Source organism: Siniperca chuatsi, linkage group LG12 (genome assembly GCF_020085105.1).
Source record: "Siniperca chuatsi isolate FFG_IHB_CAS linkage group LG12, ASM2008510v1, whole genome shotgun sequence".
In the NCBI taxonomy this organism is placed as follows: Eukaryota; Metazoa; Chordata; class Actinopteri; order Centrarchiformes; family Sinipercidae; genus Siniperca; species Siniperca chuatsi.
This window is the reverse complement of record NC_058053.1, coordinates 7472980-7489575: the sequence shown is the minus strand read 5'-3', so window position 1 is coordinate 7489575 and position 16596 is coordinate 7472980. Positions and strand designations below refer to the sequence as shown.

General features: G+C 38.3%; 1 protein-coding gene across 2 annotated transcripts in view; it reads right to left on the bottom strand.

The window, feature by feature from the left end:
* Positions 1-222: 222 nt before the first annotated feature.
* epb41l5 (erythrocyte membrane protein band 4.1 like 5) overlaps positions 223-16596 on the bottom strand; it is a 36546-nt gene continuing 20172 nt past the window's right edge. For both annotated transcript variants that reach the window (XM_044216113.1, XM_044216114.1), the window contains exons 15-26: positions 16413-16458; positions 15853-15971; positions 8757-8908; positions 8153-8244; positions 7892-8026; positions 6880-6947; positions 5913-6035; positions 4477-4558; positions 4281-4361; positions 3565-3627; positions 3143-3282; positions 223-2448 (exon numbers count right to left, since the gene is read on the bottom strand). In XM_044216113.1, the coding sequence (XP_044072048.1) occupies positions 2379-2448; positions 3143-3282; positions 3565-3627; positions 4281-4361; positions 4477-4558; positions 5913-6035; positions 6880-6947; positions 7892-8026; positions 8153-8244; positions 8757-8908; positions 15853-15971; positions 16413-16458 (1171 nt within the window). In that variant the 3' untranslated portion in view covers positions 223-2378. The remainder of the gene's footprint in view (positions 2449-3142; positions 3283-3564; positions 3628-4280; positions 4362-4476; positions 4559-5912; positions 6036-6879; positions 6948-7891; positions 8027-8152; positions 8245-8756; positions 8909-15852; positions 15972-16412; positions 16459-16596) is intronic.

Here is a 16596-nt window from a genome sequence, read left to right as displayed (position 1 = left end):
GATAAAAGAGCTTTACTTCTCACAGCGCAAGTGAATTTAAATAGCACTGTAAAATCAGATGTTTTACCTCAGAGTGATCCAGGTCATTGTTTCATAGCTGGTTTAACAAGACAGAAATCACATCTGCTTCACAGCACATTAGCAAGTAGATTGTCTAGTCTTGCATTAATCCAACTGTAGTAGCAGTAGCCAAACAATAAAAATGAATGAAAAACAATTGAGTCCTACTATAGCAAAGCTTTACTGAGTCATGATCAGGTATACCAGAAGAAAATAAAAGTTTATATAAAATTGCATTTGAGACATCAGAATCTCTGTTTTTCCAGTCAGTTTGATCAGTAATACGTTTCCTTTTGTAATTAGAAAACACCTCAATGCTGAAATCTTCTCATTGTGTAGTAACACTACTGCCAACGCAATTTTCAAAAAAATATATATAAATCTACTAATATCTACATCCCGCTGATGCCATTATACTGACAATACATTATAACTGTATGCTACAACACTTTTGGACAACATGTAATATTTGAACAATTATACTGAGGAGTAGCATAAATAACTGTCACTGCTAAGAAGACATTGTAAAACAGTCAGCTTCCCTTGTTCAAGACAGATAATGATCAATCAACTTCATAATGGAAAAACTAAACAGACATAACTTGAATGAGGGTCCAGACTTAGTGAATACGATGTGTAAGGGAAATGAGATTTAAAAGAAATTCAAGTCTATCTTTTAAGTCAATGTGATATACTTCATTAACGACTCAGAAAATGTAGAATTAGGCCTCAATTTCACATGTACAAAATCAGCTTTTAAAGTATTTAACAAATTTTCCTCCATTCATAAACTACATATAAGCAATTTCACTTCATATTGTGGCATCTCCAGCATTCTCAGATGAGACTATTTCAATACATTCATTTCCATAAGGCAGGGCAGTAGCTACAACATGTTAATACTAGGAGCCATGTTCTATAACAGGGTCATATTACTGTCTAAAATGAATTCAGATATCCAGTTAGGTAATGCAAGAACTGGGAACGCCGTCCATCTCCAGGAATCACAGTTAACTTTAAGGTTTTAACAGCAATTGAGCCGGCTCTTGCTTTCACTTGTCACATTTGCATTGCCAATTTAGAGGATGAAATTAATATGAATGAAAAATTGCAGTGGAAGCAGTGGTTTCAAGTGAAAACAAAGTATAGAATCACATTTTAGATAAAATGTTAAAACTTCATATTATCGTAGATATGAACATAGAGGGTCCAAAAAGAGACACAAAACTAAACTAAATGTTCAATCCCTCATGATGCTGGTACCAAAATGTGGGAATTCAAAAGTACTGCGATGGGCAAATTAAAACATCAAAAAAAAAAAAAAAAAAAAAAAAGAAAAGTAAGAGCAGGGTAATAAAAACATCAGTTGAAAAACCAAAGTGGTCATCTCCATTGTCATCCGTTGCAAAACATTCTTTCAAGGTCCAGTGTTGCAAAGATAATCCAGTGAAATTTTCATATCCAGTGGCTGCAAACAGACGAGTTTCACATGTAGTATTGGCTGGGTTCAAAAAAGGTTTGTAGTGTGAAACAAGGACAGTACAGTACCATATCCACGTTTCATCATGTCAAGAGTCCAGCCGTTTCTATCTCTTAGAATCAACATTTTAAGTCATTGTCTTTCTTTTTTGTAGATTTTTCTTTTTAATCCTTCATCCAGTGTACTTCAGCAGCTCTACATGCTGTGTGATCTGTCAGTGTACAGAAAAGCTCATAGTAGCAGGGATCCAGTGTTGTGAATTACTAGTGATAGAACAGCTTGACATAAAAAAGGGGGAGGAAAGCAGCACTAAGAGAGACAACCTACCCTTTAAGTCATAAGCCAGTGGTGGATGCTTTTAGGCAACGCACCTTACAGTGTCATGAGATTGTAGTGCGTCAGCCCCATCTTGAACTTTGTAGCAAACAAGTTGAACAACAAGACTTTTCATCACTTGCCATCTACAAGGAGATGGTGCTAGTTATTAGAGACTGAGGTTTGGTTGACTGGATGGATTAAGCAAATGGCAGGTCAATGACAGTGAACTCAAACAGGGGATTCACAAGTTAGGTGTTTTTAAAATGTTAATACTGCAGCTAAATGTTTATTTTAAGTGTTGTACAAAAACTAGGCTTTGTGTCATGTTATCATGAAAAACATATTCTGATTATTTTCCTGGGTACTTTGTGTTTGTGGTGCTTGTAAGCTGCCTCTTCCCTGGTTCCACTTTCCTCTTAGCCCTCAGTGTTCAGCTTGCTTGTGTGTGGATGGGTGATGAGGTGAGGTGGGAAAGCAGTCAGGGAGACGAATGTTGTGATGGCTGCTCCTCATTTGTCCATCAGAGCTCAGTGGTCAGGAGACCTCGGGGTTTGGCTCCATCCTCCAAGGCTGGCTGCTGACCCACAGTGCTGTGGGACACAGGAGTGGAGGGATGGCAAAATGACTGCATCAGAGATAGAGACTACTTTGCTAGTGAAAGCATTAAACATAACCTTTCATGTTGACCGAAATGTAATGCGGGCCCTGAAAAATGTTTAAAAAAGAATAAATTCCATTGCTGCATTCAAAAAAACACACAAAAATATAACTATGATAAAGAACAGAGAATAAATAAAATATCCATCACATGGTAAGGCGCATAGCTGACATCTAAATACACATGTTCTCAGTTGTAACTGTGTGCACGGAGTCACAGTGCAATACTGATGATGAGATTACTTTGCTCTGTGAGCATGAGGAATTATGTAAAAAGTCTGTTCTAGTTTACAATAAGACAACTTTGTGTTACAACAGGCTTAATCAGTAGTTTCGCGGCCTTTGCTGTGCTTTTCAAGGACTCCTCCAGGATGAGCAGGTTCTGCAGTGACTAGCAATGTTTAACAGAAAGAAACTATGTCAAAGCCTCAAAGTGAGCTCATGATTTCTCAAAGTAGCAAGGCCAAGCAAGAATTCCAAGTGGTTCCGGCCACATCAAACTCTTCTGCATTGGCAATTCAGCTACAAGAGGCATTTCCCTGCTCCATCAGTAGAGGTCAGCACACTACCCAGCATACTTTAAAAACAACCTTTAAGTGCTTTGGGTTCATATCTCAAGAATTTTACCTGGCAGAGATGGTGTTACGTGTGTGAGCGAGGTGGGGGAGGGCTGGGGTGAGAGCTGCTCCCCCATCTGCAGGGAGAAGAGGGTTGACCTTAGCAGGGGGGTCAAGGTCGAGCAGGCCGTTAGTAAAGACGCCAGGAGACTGCATTAGAAGGGGATGAGGGAGAAGGAAGGAAGTCAGTCTCTATATAGCCTCTAAATCAGCCAAGTGAACAGCAACTATGCAAGTGCATATGGAAAAAAAAAATATTGAGCCTAGTATCACCAATTTCAAGACAATAGATGCAAATTGAAATAATTAAAACCAAAACTTTCTAAGACATTTCAGAAGAACCTCTGGGAAAAAAGACAAACACAAGCAGACATAAAAGCCAGGCAGACAGTTGAACAGGAGAAAAGTTAAAGGTAAATACTGATCACTCACAGCAGCTGTAGGAATGATCCAGCGAGGTGTGATGAGAGCTTTGGGCTGCTGCACTGGTGGTAGCTGGAAGACAAACAAAAAAGTTGTCACACTCTATTGACCTTACTAATGTATAGGGGTGCATTGACCCATGTTTGACCCCAGATAGCTGGTACAGGTTTTACTTCAATAGATCACAGAGAGAGACTTGTGACTGCAAGTCTAGTTCCAAACACAACACTGCTAAACCACAGAATTACATTACATAAAAGTACCAAGTTAAATATAATTTTCAGTTCAGTTTATCTCCCATTTATTTATTTATTTACTATGTGAGTTTCATTCTATATATTCATAAGTGTTGTGAATGTTTATCATCACTAACATTAAATTGAATTCCTATCTCTAATATAAATGCCTGTACACTAAAGCCTGGTAGTGCTGGAACCATGTTTACACTTGGTTGGGGCTGCAGACATGGGTTTAACATTTCTGAATGAGGGTGAATAAGTGATGTATTGTTGCAGTCCAGTTGGGTAGTTAGACCGAGTTTGTCTTGAGTCAAAGGTCGGTGGTTTACTCCCCTCAATGCCCAATATTTCCTTCATACAGTTCTCGAGCAAGTCAATAAAGCCTGTCCTTTTGCGAAGGTGCTTACACAAATATGTTTTTCAGGAACTGATTAAATTACAAATCAACAAATCATTGCAGGAGTTCTACAGTAGACTAAGACTAACCACAGGAGTTGGATCGGTGAAATCGATCAAGTTGTCAGACAGTGGGGCGGTGTTTTGCACATCACCATCCTCTCCTTTAACCTGCAGAACAACACAAACAGTCTTTACCACAACATACAAACATATACAAATTCAGCATTACATTGCAAATGTAATTAACCATTCATTCTATTCCACCTATTCACTATCATGTTACCTTTGGTGCCATGCCTTCGCTGGCAGAGTCAGAGGGCATCTTGGGAACACAAGGGTTTAAATCTTCAGCTAGCCTCTCAGCACTGATGAACGTAACAAGAGAAAAAATGAGCAAAGGTAAGAGAATTTCAGCTTTCTGTTCCAGGTGATAGAAAAATTCTCACAGTGTGTAGTAACAATACTTAACAGAAATGTATTTGAAGTTCTTCAACCGTGAGAGAGGGTGGTATAAAAACATGTTTCATTGGTACCTTTATTGGTGCATTTTTCTTGTTCATATGATTCAAGAAATCCCTTTATTATAGGAGCCCATCACACAGCCCAAGGTAATGTCTTGAAATTGCTTGTTTTCCACGACCAACAGTCCAAAACCCCAAGGTATTTTTTTTTACAAAAAGCACAGCAAGAGAGTCCACATTGTCCAGATTGAATAGTGTGAGCATTTACTACATCAATGAGCCTGGTGCCATACAGCCTTTGTGAATTGTCTGGTCAGGCGTCTGCCTGTATTTTTGTGTCATCTTACTGTAAACACTTATTGAGCAGGGACACCAGCAGTATCCAGGCAGAACTCAAGTCATGTGACTCAAAAAACACACACGCACGCACACGCACACGCACACACACACACACACACACACACACCTCAAACATGCCAACAGATGTCAGCAAAGACTACAAAGAACAAGCACCTTTGTCTCCAATGGATCATTCCAAAATATGCATTATATTTGTTTTATGTTCTGTTTGAGGGAACGCAGGCCTATACAAGTGTCTGTAAGATAAAATTATGCAGCGAGGATACAGGAACTGTACCAGTAAGGTTGATGCTACTGATGGAAAAGCACGTGTGCACTGTAATCACTGTGGTATTTTATTTCTCTTGTTGTGAAGCCCTTTGTTTTGATAAGTGCTCTATAAATAAAGTTTTTTATTATTATTAATTGTTATTATTATTATTATTATTATCTGAGTGCACTCTGGTTTTTACTCTCGAAACTATTTTTGTATTATTCATTTCTTCTTAAGATCTGAATGGTCAAAGCATGTTCTTTCTTCCTACTCTCGAATGCTAACAGCTAAAGTAGGTTAAGTGAACATGATCATTACATAAGCTGTGTTTTAAATCATAGGCACAGTGAACTGTACTGCTTACTGCATCCTAATCTGGACATAATGTGAAGGATTTCCTGAGGATGCACATTGTTGTTTTTCAATGATTTTTAAATGTATTGTTTGACTTAAAGTTAGATAAAAGACAGGAGAAAAATGCTAATCTGTTCTCCCAGTTTCTCTTTTGTTCTTGTTCTCATTAAGAAGCCACAGTGGGAATAATGAATACATACAGAATTTACCTGGTCAATAGTTTTGACTTTGCACATACAAAGTAAAAACTGTACACAAAGGCACTGAGTACATACAGACAGGCAGACTGACCTGGCACCAGCTGAGGAGACCAGTAAGGCTGGCTTGAGCAGGTCCCATGAGTCTTGGATGTCAGGACGACTGCTAACGGACAGAGACGAGTTACTGCCCATTCGCCCGGTACGCACCTTCAACCTGGAAAAAGACATATTTTAGCTTTGTGCCATTGATTTGTTGTGTCTATATAATGCGCATTTTCTGCATGAAATATAAAAAAAAAAAACGTGATCCACAAGATGGGATCAAATCGATCCTATTACACTGAGTAAAATCTCATAGTAATAAACAAATTCAACACGAATCAAGATTTTAATGGGGGATGGGGAAGGAAGACCAATAAGAATGAATAGGATAAGAATAGGATATTAGTATATAGAATATTGTGACAAACAGCATTTACTGAATCTAATGTGGCTGTATCATCCTGAGCCACTGACTGCCTCTGATGATTGACAGCGACAGGGACTTGCTTGTCAATCTGTGGAGCCTTGCTTGTAAGGATGAGCTGCAAGTGATGTAATGTTGTGAGCTATGCTAATAATCCTCATGAATATTCAAGTGGTTAAGCAGCTTTTGCAGCAGGGAGCGCTGTGATTGGCTGAGACAATATGTTGACAGTTGGCATGACTCAGGAAGATGGAGGAGGAAGGAAAAGGCCCAGTTTCAAGACAATGGAGCACGAGTGACAATGGCTTTTCTCCTGTCCATGTGTGCTCTGTACTGAGTGTACTGTACTGACTGTTTAAAAAGGAGAAGAGATAAAAAAATAAATAACAAAAAAAAAGGAGTATGATGCTGGCTGAAAAAAACCCATGAATATTTTGCATAGTTGAATAAAGTTGGGGAGCTTTAGCAGAAACATTTTCTTTAGAAGAACACTTAGTTTAAGAAATTTTTATTGTTTTCATTAATTAATTTATTGTAATTCTGTATCTACAGAATGTACTTTCAAAAATTAGTTATTACAGTGTGGTCATACCTGGCAGAAGCCTCCTGCAAGTTACAGTTTTTATCTCCAACCATTACGACATGTTCCTCCAGAGATCCCTACACAGAGGAAAAGGGAGAGAGAGATAAATGAATAGGCAGATGCACAGACGAACAGAGGGATGGGTGACTACAGCTATGCATCTCCATCTCACTCGATAGCAGAATAACATCCCAACTATGACATTAACATGGATGTTTTTTTACTGATATCCTGTCGCTGTGATGATTTAATTCTGTTGCGATGCAGACACTAAAGCCCACACTATTAGGGCAAACTAACGTTTAATGTCATATTAAAGGGGTGGAGAGGCTTGAAAGTCAGAAAGCCTAGGCCCTGGCAGAATTTACTATTATTTAAAATACATGAAAAAAAAAAAACAACAGCTGTATTTCAATTTCCTAAGCCAATTAGAAGCATCAAAAGGTGGGAGTAACCAGCACTAAAAGTGTTCTTGTTAAAAGTATTTCGACCCTTCCACCACAAAAAGTGTTCAACCTAACAAACGTTTAATGACTGAAAAACATCATGGATCAATTAGCTACCTTCAGTTTCACTTAAGTTTTACCGTTGCACATCAACTATCTGGAAGGACTAATATTGCTGCAGTCATTTTCCAAAGTTTTCTGATATTCAACAAATTGATATTTTAATTAAGTTATGAGCCAAGGGGTTAACAGCGCAGACCATGAACCACAATTTCCCCGGTTCAAGTCCGGCTGGGGAGCTGTGTTGCCCATCCTCTGATTTCCTGTCATCTCTCTACTCACAACTCTATATTATAGGCTAAAAATGCCCCAAAAATATATATTTAGAAAGAGTGATTTGTTAAAAAATACCATTGACGCAATGGTTGAATCTCAATGGTTAGTGCATTGCAATGTAAAAATACTTAATTACTAATTATCATGTGAAGACTAATGTAGTGTAACTGTATTATCTAAGGTGTCTTTCCTCTTCCATCTCTCCGTTTGTGTCCAGTTTTGTGGGGTCTGTTCCTCACCTTGAGGGCAGCAGCCTCGGCTTGTGCTTTCAGGATGTTACTCTTCAGATCCTCTGGGGTGCGCAGTGGAGTGACAACTGGACTACTGCCTGTACTGCTCAGACCACACTTCTCTGTGAGTTTCACCACATCCTCCTGTTGGAGCAGGGTCAGATGGGGCACAAACATCCCATACATAAAAAGAGAGAAAAATATGGTTATTACTTCTGAACAAACTGGACCACATGCTTTAACAGAAATACTATATGAACAAACACCCACCAGATTGTTCATGGCCATATTGACATTGACGTTATTTCTTGGAGTAAGCGGACTACTCTCCAACGCCAGCTGCTTCAGACGAGATGCTGCTTCTAGAGAGACACAACATTAAATACACATCCATACAACTGCATTGTAATCTTTCAGTGCATGCACAATAAAACATACATAGTTAACATTATAATTATAATGACATTACAAGTGATATTTATTATGCACCCCTTTTCAGTGTACTTCTCTAGAAGTTCTCTTTTGTTTACTTATCATTAACGACATGAACCACATAACCAGCTCTGCGGGTTGACCGACTTAATGTAAGTGAGACGATTGTTGGAAATAACAGAAAAATGTGAGCAGAGGCAGCGTAAATGTATAAGATGTGAATGAGCTGAGAGTGAGTCTGAGTGGTGGTTGGTGGTGCCAGTGTCTCATAGTCTGACACACTGTCACTATACAGTATTATACTGCAAAATACATTTTTACACATACTAGGGATATCTTAAAACCAGATTTCAAATATTTGCTCATTTCTGAGCCTGGCAACAACCTTTCCTATATAATTTCATTGTCACTTTTAATTCACTTTGGTATGTTTGGTATGCACCAGTGAGGGTGAGACGATCTTCCCCGGTGACACTAGGGGTAGCATAGGCGTTGCTTGGTCCAGCCTCGTCTGTAGCTGTCATTGTGGGAACAACAGGAGCACTGAGGACATCATCAATGCACGTCTCCATCAGGTCAGCTACCATGGGAATACTAGAGAAAGAAAAAAAAGAGAAGAGGAAAATATAAATAAGCGGCAAATCAAGATGGGGGTTTAAAAATAATTACATATAAATATAATATATATAATATAAACATGGAGGAAATAATGCAAGTGTTTAACCAAAATTACAACAAAAGAATTCAGGATTTTACAGCTGTGCAACTTACCTGTTGCATCCATAAGCTATGAATGGACTCTGCAAAGATGGCAAAACTGGCCCATGATGATATATCAGAAGACATTTTAGAATAACTTCTCATAAACAAACAACAAAATTAGAATTAAACAAAAACATAAAATAGAATTTCCATTTAGGCCACTATAGTTGAAAAAGAAAGATTTATATAAGTAATACATTTATCTAAAATAACTAATTGATAAAGAAAATCATGTAGATTTGTAGGTGCTCCAGAGGGTTTGGCATGTATAGTCAGCCATTCACTGTATTTAGAATTTAAAAAAAATAAATAAAAAGGTTTGTCATCAGGAATACAAGAAGTACCAAGACAGTTTTACTGTATTTTCTACCAGAAAGATATGGGAGCTGTGTGTCCAAAGAGGGAAGCCCTAAAAATAAAAAACATTGCCCAAAAGGTCTTCAAGAGGTAAAGAAGCATGATTCAGCTGATGGAAATAAGTCTTCAAAGCAAGCAATAACTTTTGTGACAAATAATGTGGTGTAATATCCTCAGAATTTGAAGTGACCTGAGGCAAAACATTTGATAGATGGATTATGGTAGAAGCTCTTCCAGCTGTCTAGTAATTACCTCATATTTCTGTAGCCTCAAGACACAGTGAAACATGAGAAGTACATACTACTATAAACTGCCTGGAGAGAACAGACATAGATACACATACAAAAGATGTGAAGAAAAGTACAATGCTTTGCCCGAGCAAACACAAATCAAATGTATATAAACACTCCCACATGTTAAGTAATCCATGAAAGAAACAGTGAGGATGTAGCCAACCCTCATTTGGTCAACAAACACATACATAAGCCATGACGCACAAATGCACATACCAAGGTAGCAGTCTCTTGCTAACAAACACTAAATAGTCATTAGGTACTCTGTTGTCTCCTCTTGAGCCAGTGCTGTTCAATTGGTGAGGAGTTTTTTTTTTTTTTTTTTTTTTTTTTAAAACATAGGGACTGAATCTATATGTGTAATGAACACTTTCATTGGGAGATTTCCAACTATCCCAAGCATTTTAGTAGCAGACAATATCTTGTCATGTTCAAGCCTAAAAGTAACCTGGTGTATAGATTTCCTTTGTTACTGTGCTTCATAGTCAACAGCAACAATTTACCAACCTACTAGCTTGTGGCTAGTATTTTTAAATCTTATTTATTATGTGTTCAACACCTACTGTAAGTTACAATATTAACGACAGTAAAAGAAGATACAAAATATCCCTACATTTTCAGTACTGAACAAGAGCCTAATAGCCCAGTAATCCTTCTCTAACAGTGTATGTACTGTAGTGTGATAAAAGTATCCAAGTGATCAAAGACACATAACGGAGGCTACATAAAGCTACATATTCTTCTGTGTCAAGTGTAATCCTGTCTTTATTCTCTGAAATGATTTTCAACATACAGTTCAGAAAGATAAACATCCTTTGGTGACAGTTATGTTGTAAACATTTTAATAAGCACTAATATCATAAAATCATCTTCATTGGTTGAGTTGTGCAAGAAACAGTTGTACAGTGGTGTAGTTGAGGTGTAAGCATTCAGTGAATATAAACCTCCACACACTGCTCTTTATATATCAGCTAGACCCACCATTACCTTGATGGTTGGGTCATTTCATAATAACCCTCCTAACTGTGCCTACACCACTTCAGTTGTGTTCACAAAACCAACAGTTAAGAGTGTACTAAAAACAGATAAACAATTTCCATTTAATTTTGATTCAGTTTTGCACATTTTAATGGAATTATGCTGGTTTGATTTCTTGCAAGAAGTTGGATGAGAAGGTCAGTATTGATTATATTTCCGAGTATAGAGTCCAGGATATGTTTAGGCTAGCTTAACACTGGAAGCAGGGACAAACAACTAACTTACAACCAAAGACAAAAATGCATCTTCCAGCATTTCTAAAATGTGTTGGACAAAGAAGAAACAATGTGCGAATACAACAGATTTTGAATTTTTTTGGAATGCATCTTTGACAGAGCGAAAGGAACTCCTTTCTACCACTATTTCTTTGTGCTAAGCTAGGCTAAAAACCTGTTAGACAAATCTCTACAGATAAGATATTGACCTTCTTATCCAAATACCTTTTAAAACAGAGCAGCAGATCCATGACATGTGCAGGACAGATTAAATATAAAAAAGAGAAAATCATATTTTCTTATATAAAAATCATTTGATAGAATTAAAAATTAATTAATACAGCAACAATGTTTGAAATATTATAGAAAAACATAAAACTATTTTTGAAATAATTACAATGGGAGCAGAAGAGGACCTCCAGGAACTATGTGACTTATTGTTTCCTTGCAGAGTTGAGAGTGGAGTTGAATTCCTAAGCCTCGCACTGATAGCATCTCACCCCAGCCAGCCAGTTTTACCACGAGGTTAAGAGTGAAGGACAGAAGAAGGAAAGGGGAGAGGAGAGATAGAACCAGAGAGAGACAAAGAAAATATAAAAGGGAAAGAGGGGGAAAGGAGCAAAAGGAGGATAACTTTTCAGAATTGCCACTGGAGCAAGGGTCAAGGAAAAGTGAAAGGAAATGCAGGGATTGACTGAAACATTGAAGAAAAGGGCATTATGAAGTGTGATGGCAAGCTTGGAGAGGTGTCCTTCTGTGAGAGGTTACCAGGCTGATTATGTGATACTTTGAGCGGTTTATGTTGAGGAATGTTTCAGTTAATAAGGCATGTCTGCATACACCAAATGTGTCCTTCCATGAGGTACAGTCACTACCACAAATACCAGAAGTTTTTAATGGGTCAGAGGGTGAGACCGTTGCAGTCACTTGTTCGGATCTGTCCAATTCCTTGTGGGGAGCTTTGATGAGACATGAGCAGGACGGATGGAGGGAAGAGGAGACCTGAGGAAAACAGGGTGGAGGAAAAAGAGATGGGGAAGAGGACAAACAGGAGGGGGATGTGAACAGATGGGGAGTGAGTGAGTGACAGTGTAGGTAAACCAAAAGCAGGAGGGAGAGAAAGATAACAGCGAGAAACAGCTAGTTTAACACAGGTTTAAAGAAAAACAGGGAAAGACGGGAGAAGAAGGCAGCAGACGAGAATTTGAGGCAGCTGATAACATGAGTCTGAAAGAGAAAGAGCTTCATTCTTTGAAGTGTAATTCATTGTATATGGCTTAACATGCAGGCCAACTTTGTAGTCTGTCCTTGCATGTACGAGAAACAGGGTTCCTTGAGGGATTTTCTACAGTTGTGCTAAGAGCTCCATTTTATTTTGTCATAGGACGTCATTTGTTCACTTTAAACTACAGCCTGGCAAGAGTAATTATGCTGATGATAACAAAAAATTTATTCTAGCGGACATTAAACAACATGAATAAATAAATAAGGTGTTCATTCGTGATAGGCTTTATAACCTTTTCCAGTCTGATAAATCTTAGTTACTTTCTTTCTCATTTGTTCCTGAATTTCTTTGGATCTCAGCATGATGTCAAGCTTTTAAAGATCTTTTGGTCTACTTCACTTTGTCAGGCAGGTCCTATTTAAGTGATTTCTTGATTGAGAACAGATGTGGCAGTAATCAGGCCTGGGTGTGGCTAGAGAAATTTAACTCAGGTGTGATAAACCACAGTTAAGTTATGTTTTAATAGGAGGGGCAATCACTTTTTCACACAGAACCATGTAGGTTTGGATTTTGTTTTCCCTTAATAATAACAACCTTCATTTAAAAACTGCATTTTGTGTTTACTTGTGTAATCTTCGGCTAATATTTAAATTTGTTTGATGATCTGAAACATTTAAGTGTGACAAACATGCAAAAAACAAGATATCAGGAAGGGGGCAAACACTTTGTCACACCACTGTATGTGCAGAGAGAACAGAGAGACAGATGAGATTGACTGATCATATAATCAGGAGAACTGCTGAGGGTTACAGTGCTCAAAATCAGCAATGAAATTGTACTAAAAGCAAGGGAGAAAGACATGGGAGGAGAATGGGAAGAATGCCAGGGTTTAGTCAGAAATATTAGTGATATAGCAATGTCTCTTTCAAAGCATCCTCCTCATGTCCACTGAGTCAGCTGTAAACTGTTGCCATGGGTTGACAGCATAAACAAGAACTCAAAGGTCATCCCAGTGTAATATCTTGTGCTGATAAAATACACAAGAACTTGTAATACTTGTGTCAGTGTTAGTAAAGCATATATCTTTTTAATCATTAGATAGGTTTCTGAAGGCTCGACAACATTAACTCAAGAACACTGGACCTGGTAGGTCTTCTCAAAACAAAACAGTAGGTCCGTTGGTAAACTTAATCTCACTTAAAACAGATACTAACTGGGAAGTAAAAATATTGAGAGCCCATGCTTTACAGCACAAAATGAGTGCGCTTTAAAGGACATTGCAAACAAAAATTTAATAATCAGTATTTGCAACCTTTGGGATTAACCGTTTACCCTTCAAGCAGTCTGAAAGAGGAGGATACAGAATAAATAGCGTGATAAATCATCACTCTGTCTATGCACTGGCCCTATCTAATGTCATGTCTGTGCATCATGTTTTTTAGGGTAATAAATGGAGAAAAAAAGGGCCTCTGCTCTACAGGCAATCCTCTTATTACAACTGACCAGAAATGTACTTTACTAGAAACAGGATCAGCCTGAGCTGTAGATCTGAAGAGCTTTGTTCTCTGGAAGCCAGAGTAGCCTGGTCAGGAAATAAAAGTAACTACTTTAACTATAAAGTAGGTACTAGGAAAAAGCATGTAGGCAAGTAATATATTTTCTTACTGTCTCACAACTAAAAACCTGACATTTTCTCTAGTAAGTTTTTTGCATCACTATGAATAATGGCCAAAACTGATAAAATCTTCTGAACCATTTTACAGTTTAGAAGATAAATAATAGTTTATAGCGGAGCAGGTGGTTCACAGGATGCACAGCATGACATTAGATGACTAAAAGTAAAGACACCTACACATTAGAATGCACCAAAGCCTTGAACAGATCCAAAGCTGAAATCATATCATATCACTCATTCATGATGCCAAACACAAGATCCCCACACAGCACCCCAAATCATCACATAACTCCCTGCACCGATTAGGTTGGCATTTCATGCTGATCAAAAGTGGACAGACAACAAATCACAGGAGACAATTCAATCTCCAGAAAACCCTTTTCCAAAGCCAAAATCAGAAAGCCTGCCACTGAACAGCGATTGATTGGTTAAAGCCAGAACAATGGCAGGGTTCAGTGTTTGATCGTACCTACCTGGTCTGGGTCCAGACAAGACCAATTTGTCCTCAGTACATGTTAATACTGGAACACACAGGGGAACATTGCAGGTTTATAACAGAGGAGGGTGTCTACACATTTGTATGCATATGTAAATGTTGTTGTTGTTCACACAGACACGCATACGCACGCACGCACACACACCACTATCCCCGTGGGGGACAGTCATTGATATAATGCTTTCCCTAGCCCCTTACCTTAACCATCACAACTAAATGTCTAACCTTAACCCTTACCATAATCTTAACCTAATAGTAACCTGTACCCTAAAACCAAGTCTTAACCTTCAAAAAGCAGTCTCTAACCGTGGGGACCTCAAAGTCCCCATGGGTTAGTGTGCATTCAGGTTAAAGTCTCCACCGGGATATATATGAACATGAAACACACACACGCTTCACACAACACATGAAAATGAAACCACAAATCGCAGACAAAAAACCCCAGACATATAGTACATTTATACACACTGCTCAGAGGCATTGACTTTGATTAAGGAATGAGAGGCAAAAAATACAGCACAACAGAGGACACTATGAGATAGAAAACTACAAAAAAATACCATAAAAAGGTAATATGGGTGGCATTAAGAAGTAAGTTGAGTATTAGGGCAGTTTTTGATTATCAAATTAAAAAGGCAGGAGAAACCTTTACAGAGTATGTCCGCCTCTTCATCTATTTACTGCCTACTGCCTGTCTCTGTCGGCTATCCACTATCGGTCTGATACTTGTCTAAGTAGAAGTTATCTTGTTTGAGTTTGAGTTTGAATGTGCCACCTGCTTGAATATTGTACTGCTGTATTACAGTCTTCTGGTATGTGCTGCACTCTGCTAAGACACACACATGCATGCAGACAAGTAACACCCTCCTTCAGGCCATCGTGTTTCTGAGTACACCTTCACATACACATTACAAGTAAATAACCTGTATTTTATGCACCCTTGCAAAACAGAACAGCCAAGTTGGAAGGGACATGCAGGCACAAAGAGAAAATGCACACAAAAATACTCTCTCTCTGCCTTCCTCCCTCCTTCTTTCCTGACTTCCCTGGTCACAGCAAGACAGGGTCAGTGGATAAGCCATGTTAAGCCATTCTCATGGCATTAGACCATGAAAAACACACCTAGCTATCCACCCACTTCTTTCAGCACCCAACAGGGATCCATCGTTTACCTCATTATCAGTGAGCATTGAGCAGTTAAGCTGCCACTGGCATATGAAAAAATAAAAATAAATTAAAATAAAATCGGCGTTTAACTTAAAAATATCCCTCCATCCGTTTTATAAAGTGCTTATCCTCTTCAGGGTTGCAGGGGGCTGGAACATATTTCAACAAATATTGGGTGAAAGGTGAGCTTCAAATTTAAAAAAATAAAATAAAAATAAAAATAAAAAATAAATAAAATAAAATAAAATAGGTAGACGTTCAAAAGAACTGACTGAACCAGGCGGAAAACTCAAATTATCCAGGTACCAACCTCCTCTTTTCTCCTCCAGGACTCCTGGGTAGAGCCTCGATTTCCAGAGGTCCACAGGCAGAAGCAGCTACTGGGCTGACCACAGGCACAGCTGACCGGGCAGCTCTACTGGAAGAAACCTGAAGCGGGAAAGATAGAGAGAAAATATATGTTAGAGCGTAGGGATGGTAGAGGTACAGGGATGGAAGGATGAGACTGGAAGGTATTGAGAATGTTAAGAAAAGGAAGGAAAGGAGGAAATTAAAAAATATACAGTTTAGTTACTTTCCATCACTAAACATTTCATTATAAGATAGTTTTGTCAAAGCACTGAAATATTCTACACTGTTTTATGTTAACTAACTGTATCTAGTCATACAAATGAACTATTTGTTTTCTATGTGAAAACATCTTGAATTGCTGGTCTTGTATCCTACCCATTAGCCGTCTGATTCTTGCTTGATGCTCTGGGTGTCATCTCTGAGTTCAAAACCTAAACCTAAGTCTGTTGCATTGCTCTGTTATGTTCCCCTGTATATTGGAGAAGGGATTAAAATACACACAGTCATTTTGCTCCTCACCTTGTTGTCTTTGCTGGAGCTGACTCCATTGCCCGAGGAAATAACCCTGAGCAAAGAAAGAAATTGAGATTTTATTCAAAGAAAAAATAGCAAACACCTGAGAATTTTTAATTCTGTACTTGGGTTTTACTGTAAATAACTGAACTGGTATTCAGTGTCATCTGAACACTTAAGAAATAAACCA